A 10,167-nucleotide genomic window follows, 5' to 3' on the forward strand; every position below is an offset into this window, starting at 1 on the left:
AACAACAGAAAAATCCCACAAAATTAGTGAAGTAGGCCTTTATTACTCCCGTATGACGGGAGAAAAATACTCCTCAGTCGAAATTGACATTTGTTTTTTTTACCAGAAGAAATGCAGGAGTTAATATTATAGTACCTAATGTGAGAGGTTATAGATACAGTCAGTGTCCAGATTACAGACTGTTATTCAATGAACCCACCGGAACAGTAGACTGCATAGCACCTCACAATCATCACGCATAGCATAGCAGGCCCTGCTATCATCCTCTTTTACAACTTTAACGTTAACGTTGACGTTGTCTTCCCAAGTTCCCCAAAGCATTTGGCAATTGGTGTGTATTTGGCGCGCTACAGTTAGGCCCTGAAGCTTAGGCTACGCACTAACGCCAGGTTTTTTTTTTATGAAAGAAAAATATCAATTTAACCGATAGATATGAATTGCACAGGAATGACATATTTATGGATTTTTGTATGCCTTGTTTTATTTTGATTCAGTCAACCAGCGCATCACTAATGTTTATTACATTGCTAAATGATGACGAGTCATTAATTAGTAATCAGAATGCCACTTTTTAACTTCAGGTCCTTAACCGTACAATAATGAACAATCGCGTCATGAAGCATGAGACAGTCCATATCATGATGATCCATCCCCTGTGCAGCATGCAGACAGGTGGTGATAGGCTCCCCCAGCCTTCTTTAAGTGAAATAAAAAAGACCCTGGCAATTTCCCCAGCAGTCTCTCCCAAGCCGCGCTCCTGTCTGTGCAAATTACATGTTTCCCACTTCTCACTGTCTCCTGGGGTGATCATAGCATGCATCGGGCCAGGCGGCTCACCGTACACTAATAGGACCAGAGACAGGCTTCCCCAGTATGCAAATGTGAGAGATTTCACTCTCCGACTCAGCATGACAATCACTTCCCTAAAGAGGATGATGACTGCTCAGGCTTCCTTGTCTGAGTGAACTCAGGTTCTCATTAATGTCAGCGGATAGGTTCAAGAGACAGATTTAGTATCAGTTATGATGATGAACTAGTTTCCTTAACACCGGTTGGTTATGCATCCATAATCCTCCACTCTATATTCACTCAAAATGAAATGTAATGATCAGATCTTTATTTTACAATCAACATTCGCTTTTTATTATCGATGTGTAAAGTATTAAAGGTGGCTGTTGTAATGACATCTGATTTCAAATTCACTGTCTCCTATTTTCTGTGCCGTTCAAGGGGATAATTGGTGAGAGATGTCTGCCCTCTGCTGGACATACAAGGTAGTAGCGGAAATTCTGCAAGTAAAAACTCAAAACTATACAAGGATCCATAGGGACAAATAAGGGAGGCACTCTGGTCAAATACTTTGTCCTTTGAGTGGTTGACTGCTTCTATGAGGTGTGCAGACGAGTCCAAAGTAAACAGTATACACACACACACACACACACACACACACCTGGATGTTGGTATGTGTTGTTGGAGGGGGCAAACTCATTGTGTTGCATAATTTATGTTCCATATTACCTTACATCTTTACAGTGCCTGTTTGGAAACAAAGCAGTCATTAACTATTCACTGCATGATTTTGAAGTGAAAAATGATTCCGGCCGTGTGGATCCGGAGCGGGTCATTTGTCGCTGAAGCCCCTGGAGTCTGATTTCAGACTGGTCAGTGATACGTGACAGTTCTAATGTTGTTATTTAGTGGGGACATGTGGTGATATTAGTATGGGGAGGGTGTATGGAGTGTGCTGTTCATTCACACACAGTATAGTATACACTTGTAGTGATATTTGAGTTTACTTATACACAGTATTTGCTATGTTTAAAAAAATATATAACATATTTTCTGCACAGAGATGAAAAGAAAGAGTGAAATGAATTGACAAACTTCAGTAACTGATCGTGCTTATGATAATCAGGACATTGATCATGAGTGCAATATAGTTTTTCCTCCACAATGCATTTGTCGAAATGTTAAAACTCCAATAAGGTTAACAGAAATGAGGAAATAACATAGATATCTATCAAAATAGCCATCTCTCTTTGCACCTTCTTTAGTTTCATCAGTAAGACATATTACACACATAATATACATGAACATGCTCTCTTGATGAACAAAAGAACAGGGCCTGGTTTCCCAAAAGCACCAGGCTAAGTTTATCTTAGAACCATAGTTTATCTTAGAACCATAGGATCATATGGTTCTAACAAAGAACTTAGCCTTAAGATGCTTTTGGGAAACCGTACGCAGAACAGTCTCCAATAACAACACGTGGGTAGCCAGCATTGTCATGGTGCCTTGCCGATGATCAGAATGCTCATGAGGAAGACCATAATGAAAAAGATCCACATGAAGAACCTGTCCATCACCTTGGCAACCCTCTTCCACTCCGCCCCCTTGGCGCAGGTGGCCCTCTGCTCCCGGAAGCAGTTGGCAATGTACTCCACGTTCCGCACCAGCTTGGAGTCCACCCCGGGTAAGCTGCTGCCGTGACTACAGAACACACAGGGGCCAAAGGTTACTGAGGCCACCGCAGCAGCGACCACGGCTGTCTTTTCATCCTCCGGACAGCAGGGCGGAGCCTCCTTGCAGCAGTCCCCCAGGGGGAGGTTCCTGTTGGACTCAAAGCCCTCGTATTTGGAGCTGGAGAGATGGTTCTTCTCGTCTCTGGTGATGTGGTGTTGGTGTCGGGGCTTGGGGTGACGTTGAGGTCCAGGAGTCTGGGGTCTGGGGTGTTTGTGGCGGTACTGGTTCTCTCGCCCGCTGTTGCCCCCCGGCTTCCCATTGGCCTGGCGGTGGGGGCTGAAGTTGGGTTGGTGGACATCGTCCTGGCCAAAATGTGATGAGGAAAGGAGGAGGAGGAGGAGGAGGAGGAAGAGGTGGCAGTGGCACAGTTCTCTCCCACCTCGTAGACAAAGAAGATCTTGGACATGTAGTCGATGATGAGGACTTTGGCCCAGTGGGGGACGGGTTTGGCCTCGGCCCCACAGAAGTGGATGTTCATGATGAAGATGGTGAGAGCTGTGGAGGCTGTGATCATCGTCATGGTGGCAATGTAATACTTTCCTGTGACATACAGGAGAGGGAAAAATGAGTTCATGCACATGTACAGCACGTGCGTATGAGATGCACTGGTGTATGAGACGCAACGTGTGTATGAGATGCACTGGTGTATGAGACGCAACGTGTGTATGAGATGCACTGGTGTATGAGACGCAACGTGTGTATGAGATGCACTGGTGTATGAGACGCAACGTGTGTATGAGATGCACTGGTGTATGAGACGCAACGTGTGTATGAGATGCACTGGTGTATGAGACGCAACGTGTGTATGAGATGCACTGGTGTATGAGACGCAACGTGTGTATGAGATGCACTGGTGATGCACTGTGTATGAGATGCACTGAGACGCAACGTGTGTATGAGATGCACTGGTGTATGAGACGCAACGTGTGTATGAGATGCACTGGTGTATGAGACGCAACGTGCGTATGAGATGCACTGGTGTATGAGACGCAACGTGTGTATGAGATGCACTGGTGTATGAGACGCAACGTGTGTATGAGATTAGCGGGGTGTGTGCGGGTGAGAGAGTTAGAGAAAGACTAAGAGACGCGGGGGGGGGTGCGTACACGCTCACCAATAAGTGGCACACTCTCAGACGGCGGCATACTCTCGGCCACCATGAGCTGGAAGACAGTCAGGGCCAGCAACACGGTGACCCCCAAGGACACCTTTTCCCCAGAGTCAGCCGGCAGGTAGAAGCCCAGCGGAGCCAGGAAGGAGATGAGGAAGCAAGGCAGGAGAAGGTTAAAGATGTAGAAGGAGGAGCGGCGCTGGAGCAGGACGGTGTAGGTGATGTCAGGGTAGGGGTCGGAGCAGCAGCCGTACATAATGACGTTCTTGGTGGCCGGCATGCCGTGGCATTCCCATTCAACGTTCTCCACGAAATCAGACAGGTCCCCGCTGTCCATGCCCATGGCGATGTCAACCTGGGAAGAGACATAGGAATAGAGGGTGAAATATAATGGGACCGTAATAGCAGTGTTTTAGCAGGACGTGTGTAATACACACACACACACACACAATGAGTTTGTCTGCATCGATAGTGGTAGAATGATATCACCACACACCAAGGAATGTGTGTGTCTGCCTGTCTGCGGCAGGGTAGTCTGAAGCAGTAGGACAAGGGCGGTGCACAATTGGCCCAGCGCCGTCCGGGTTTGGCCGGTGTAGGCCGTCATTGTAAATAAGAATTTGTTCTTAAATGACTTGCCTAGTTAAATAAAGGTTCAATAAATGTAAAAAAAAAAGATATATTATATATATATATCATCTGTGGATGTATGCCCATCCTGTATACCTGGTTGCCGTTGTATGTCCAGGAGCCGAAGGTGAGGTTGCACTCCTGGCTGTCGAAGGGGAAGTAGGACACGTCCACCACACAGGAGCTCTTGGTGATGGCCGGAGCATCCCATGTAATCTCCCCATTATAGCGCAGCACCACGTTCGTGTCTAGCGGCCCTGAGAAGTCATCATCCGCCCTGAGAAAGAACGGGGAAACTAGTACCTGCACACTGTAATAACACAACATGACATTTTAGTCAGTGATTTACAGGAGCAATTAGGGTTAAGTGGCTTTTTCAAGTGCACATCGACAGATCGTTCACCTAGTCAGCTCGGTGATTCGAACCAGCGACCTTTCGGTTACAGGCCCAACGACCACTAGGCCACCTGCCGCCTTTCCATGTCATTACTATAGTATAACATCCTTCTACTGTCTATGGGACCACCTTCCTCAACATATATACTTTGCATTAATACATGACCAATTCATGGACCAATAATTATTGTGAATAAGGGAGGTTGTTTCTAGATAGAATAAGTCATTCCGATATCATGGTACAGTGGCTGTATATATCTGTGTGACGTACGGGCGTACTTGTTATAGAGGACGAGGTCAGGCCTCCACACCAGGCTGCTGGGGATCCGTATGACCTCCAGGCCATCGTAGTCCTCCTTGTTCCACCTCAGGTAGGCATCGTGCCACGTCTGACGGATCCACAGGTACGCTATCAATACCTGGTTCCTCTCATCCTGCATACATAGGCACAGTAATAAACATACAGATGCAGGTTCACACACACACACACACACACACACACACACACACACACACACACACACACACACACACACACACACACACACACACACACACACACACACACACACACACACACACACACACACACACACACACACACACACACACACACACACACACACACACAGAGAGAGATGCCGCAGATGCGCACACACACACACACACACACACACACACACACACAGAGAGAGATGCCGCAGATGCACACACACACACACACAAGACATGTGGACACACACAGGTAAGGGCAATATGCTACTGTACATGTGTATCTCTCTCTCTCCCTCTCTCTCTCTCTCTCTCTCTCTCTCTCTCTCTCTCTCTCTCTCTCTCTCTCTCTCTCTCTCTCTCTCTATATATATATATATATATATATATATATATATTTCTCTCACTCTTCCTCGCTCTCTCTATTTCTCTCACTCTTCCTCTCTCTCTCTCTCCCTCCCTCTCTGTCACTCAATAACCCACTGAGGTCTCAGACTAGCTGTCAGACACAGTGAAATCAAGACCCAGTTTAGGAAGTATCACTGCCAGAACCTGATGCACTGCTTAACCAAAGCAGGGAACCAAGGAGAGTAAAGGAACCTCCATTACACACACACTCGGATACACACACGAACACACAGGTCACCCACGCGTAATGGTTCTGTGTGCGTTTCCAAGTGGCAGGATGACATCATCACAGAGACGAGGATGAAGGCCGTAGGACAGATGTCTCGTCTCTCTTCAGAGTGCACCGGACAAGATGCACTTAGTTACTTAGTCAGACACACAGACACGCAGAAGGGAGGAGGTTTACCCTCCGCTGGACTGAAACAGGAGACGGCTGAGTAACTGTAGGCCGGTACAGTACGTCTCTCAGACCTCCTAGCTGACCACTGCACCTTGTCATCAGTGACCTCTAATACTAATCTGCACTCAATTGCAATTGCACGATGTGCACCTCTGCACAACACTATCTATTCACCATGGCGACATCCCTCCCCCTGCTTATGTAGATAGATCTCCTCTGTAAATGGTGTATTGCCACTGTAATCAGCCTATGCTCCAGAGTTTTGGTTTATGGTCCCTGTTCCGGTATTGTATATTCTGTCTGCATTCGGTTGAATTATTGTCTGTTGCTGGCAGCACCTTCTCACCAAGGCAAATTCTGGGTGTTTCTGATTCTCATGCACATCAACAGAGGAACCAACACAATCAACTGGGTAACCAATACAGTGAGGGCATCTTGGCGGACCGATCTGCCCTGCCCGGGTGCATGTTAAAGATTCAGTGCATATGCCTTTCATGCTTGGGTAAAAGACCAGGTGAGTCACAGAGATGACTGACTTTATGCTATATGCAGACTAGACTGTCTTACCAATGAACAGAGCAGCACTGGCAATTGATGCCTTTCTCTCACAATGCTTTATGATCAAAAGTACACGATCGCTCTCTCTACAATATATTTGATATATTTGAAAGTATTTGTTCAAGGATGACATTTTGTCAAAGCCTCATCGAGAGAGAAGCCAGTCATAGATTGCCAGTGGTGCTCTGCTCATCGTCGAGACACAGTCAGTCATCTCTGAGACTCACCATGTCTTTGATCTGGGAGAGAGTGATCTGCAGGGTGACGTTCAGGGCTTTGTCTGTGTCCTCCACCGGCCGCAGGGCGTTGGAGTAGTTCTCCATCAGGTCGGTGAGCAGCTGTTGAGCGTACCGGCCCTGAGCCGAGTGAGCCACTGCGATAGGAGAATATAGAAGTTATTTGTTGCAGTCTCCCTTTATAGGTGTAGACTCTGAGGGGTCAAAGCCTTAATGGCACAGGTGGCATGATATTGGCCCCATGGAATGCTGGTTCAAGCCCCACTCCACAGCTACCCCGTTTAATCCACCTGAGCACCAATTAAAGGATTACCTTGTTTGGAGAGAGTATGGTCTGGAGATTGTGTGACTCATGGGTCGAAGTGCCCAAGGGGCATGCCGAACAATCAGTGGTGTAAAGTACTTAAGTAAAAAATACTTTAAAGTACTATTTATGTAGATTTTAGAATATCTGTACTTTACTTTAATATTATTTATTTTGGACTACTTTTACTTTTACTTCACTACATTCCTAAAGAAGATGATGTACTTTTAACTCCATACATTTTCCCTGGCACCCAAAAGTTCTAGTTACAATTTGAATTGCTTAAGCAGTAAAGGAAAAAGGTCCAAATCACACATGTATCAGGAGAATGTCCCTGGTAATCCCTACTGCCTCTGATCTGGTGGACTGACTAAACATAAATGCTTCCTTTGTAAATTATGTCTGAGTGTTGGAGTGTGCCCATGGCTGTCAAAAAAAGTTATTACAAAAACGAAATTGTACCGTCCGGTTTGCTAAATATAAGGAATTTGATGTGTAGCATTTACTTTTACTTTGTACTTTTACTCAAGTATGACAATTGAATACTTTTTCCACCTCTGCGAACAATCCAATGTGTAAAATGAGCGCACTTGGATTTATAAAAAGATTTTATGTTGTGAACTATAAAAGCAAAAATGTCGATCTAGGTCAGAAGAAATAGCCTGGTAATAGTATATAAAACGAGACATACATGTATAGAAATATAATCTTTAGATTGCCATAGCCTAAACTCCTAAAGCTTTCCAAAAAATGTCCAAAGTACAGCACAAGTGCCACTGACTTACCCTGGAGCAACATCGTCGCAAAGCACACAACTGGAAACATCTTCCCCATATTGGATGAATAAATCCAGAAGAAAACTGGAGGATGTTGGAGCAAAATAAATAACCACTCCTTGGTTTAAATCCATTCAGGTTTACATGATGTTCATTCAACCCCAATTGAACTCAATTGCTGATAGCATCCTGTAATTTCCTTTCGTCCCCTTCGCGCTTCAGGGCAGCGCTTATTGCTTGGCAGAGGAGGCTGCATGGCCGCTCAGACACGGAATAGGACCCCAGCTATCACGTAGCACGCACAGACCGAGAGAAACAAGATGCCCTCCGAGCATCGGCTCAGTGCACACAGGATCTATTCAGCTGTCAATCAAACGCTTGGCAGGTGGGCTCGCAGGCCTGCAACAGGCTGTGGGTCATATGAGATAAATCCAGAAGATTCAGTCGATATAATAGTGGATCAATAGTCTTCAAACATAATTGCATGGGTGTCCGGTTTGGATATGGCATAGGAATGGTTGTGTGGTTTTATGGGTCATGGGTGCTGTGGTAGTCAAATGGTTATAGCCTACAATTCTCTGGGTTGGTTGCCTTGGAGGGCCCACAGGGGACCTGGGTAATAGGGCACCCGAGGGAAGAGCTGGGAGAGGATTATATCTGGGTGGTAAAACCAGTAGATTCTGAGAATGGAAATTCTAGGTTGTAAATAACATTCTGAGAATGTTTCAAAAATACTTTTAATTACCCTGCTAGCTTTGGTAAACTGTTTTTAACTCCAAGCACAGACATACATTCATTTGCTTAGGCATTAATCATGCAAACACATTTATTTTTTATTGCGGTATGGAATCAGTGAGATTTGAAGCTCTCTGCTTTCTATCCATGGACTTAGTCCACTGCGTCACAAGGATGCCATGTTTTTTTTGTTACTCATTAAAATCTGTTCATTTTAGTCTATTCAAACAGACCCTATTTCAAAGGAAACAAGCCCCAGAACACACTTAACAAGACAGAGGATAGAGAGAGTTTTGTTGACGCTGAGATGTTTTTAAATAACATTCTTAGAACATTCTTTGATTGTTACTAATGTTTTCTTGTGTTTTTTTTTATGGAAAGTTTTCTTAATGTTCTCAGAACATGACTTGAAATAGAACCATAAGACAACCTGTAGAAAATGTTATGCTGAAGTACTGAAATTCCCACAGAAAAATGTTGTTTCTTAACATTCTCTGAACATGACTTTAAATGGGGAAACCTTTTAAAAATAATAATTGTTATACTTTTACCCCTTTTTTTTCTCCCCAATTGGAAGTTACAGTTTTGTCCCATCACTGCAACTCCCCTACGGACTCGGGAGAGGCAAAGGTCAAGAGCCATGCGTCCTCCGAAACATGACCTTGCCAAGCCGCACTGCTTCTTGACACACTGCTCGCTTAACCCGGATGCCAGCGGCACAAATTTGTTGGAGGGAACACCATCCAGCTGGCGACCGAAGTCAGCTTGCAGGTGCGCGGACTACTCCTACTACAAGGAGTTGCTAGAGCGTGATGGGGCAAGAAAATCCCCTGTGACACAGCCTGGGATCGAACCCAGGTCTGCAGTGACGCCTCAAGCACTGCGACGCAGTGCCTTATACCGCTGTGGCACTCGGCAGGCCACTTGAGGAAACCTGTAGGAAATATTATGGGAAAGTTGAATGCAAAATAGGGCAACCACACTCTCACCAGGCTCTAAGAAACATATGGTTCTCAGAACCTTATGCGCTAGCTGGGTAAACTGTTACAACCCTGACATTCACTCAGATCTCTTCTCACATTACTGAGTATCATTGGACCTATACTTTGAGCCTAAATGCCTCAGCTTGTCTCAACTCTGTCAGGAGACTTGGTGGTGTGCCAGGGGAGAGATATTCATCAGGTTGAAAAGGGGAGGTACAAAACAAGCTTAGGAAACCTGAGGCTGGTTATCTCTGTAGCTTGATAGCAGCTGTTGTTGTGCAGCAGGGGAGTTTGCATGGTGTCGCGAAAGGGGCGCTGAGGCCTGACTCCAGAGTCCACACACACAGTACACTCTTAGAAAAAAAAGGGTTCTTTGCGGAGGGGTAGGATTTTACCAAGAGCCGTTTTCATCCTAAGAATAGTTTTTCGAAGAAAGGGTTCTTTGATGATTCTTTGCAAGTGTTATGATATGGGGGGAAGGTGTTAGGATATAGACAAACCCACTATCCAGGGTACACTTCCACACTCTATTCCCCCAGGGGGCAGCAGCAAACCTTTTCCAGGTGTTGAGCCTGGCTGATAAGCACATTAGGTTTTGCCAATTAAGGTGATCTC

The 10,167-nt window shown here is 45.4% G+C and overlaps 1 protein-coding gene across 1 annotated transcript; it reads right to left on the reverse strand.

Moving 5' to 3' along the window:
* Positions 1-202: 202 nt before the first annotated feature.
* Positions 203-8,296, reverse strand: LOC123994053 (neuronal acetylcholine receptor subunit alpha-9-II-like). Its single transcript, XM_046296540.1, is given in 7 exon segments — positions 203-2,831; positions 2,834-3,063; positions 3,638-3,989; positions 4,361-4,541; positions 4,940-5,094; positions 6,746-6,891; positions 7,844-8,296. Coding segments are annotated over 7 exon segments (1,659 nt in total). The 5' UTR covers positions 7,893-8,296; the 3' UTR covers positions 203-2,285.
* Positions 8,297-10,167: the final 1,871 nt, after the last annotated feature.

Source organism: Oncorhynchus gorbuscha, linkage group LG13 (assembly GCF_021184085.1).
Source record: "Oncorhynchus gorbuscha isolate QuinsamMale2020 ecotype Even-year linkage group LG13, OgorEven_v1.0, whole genome shotgun sequence".
Lineage (NCBI taxonomy): Eukaryota > Metazoa > Chordata > Actinopteri > Salmoniformes > Salmonidae > Oncorhynchus > Oncorhynchus gorbuscha.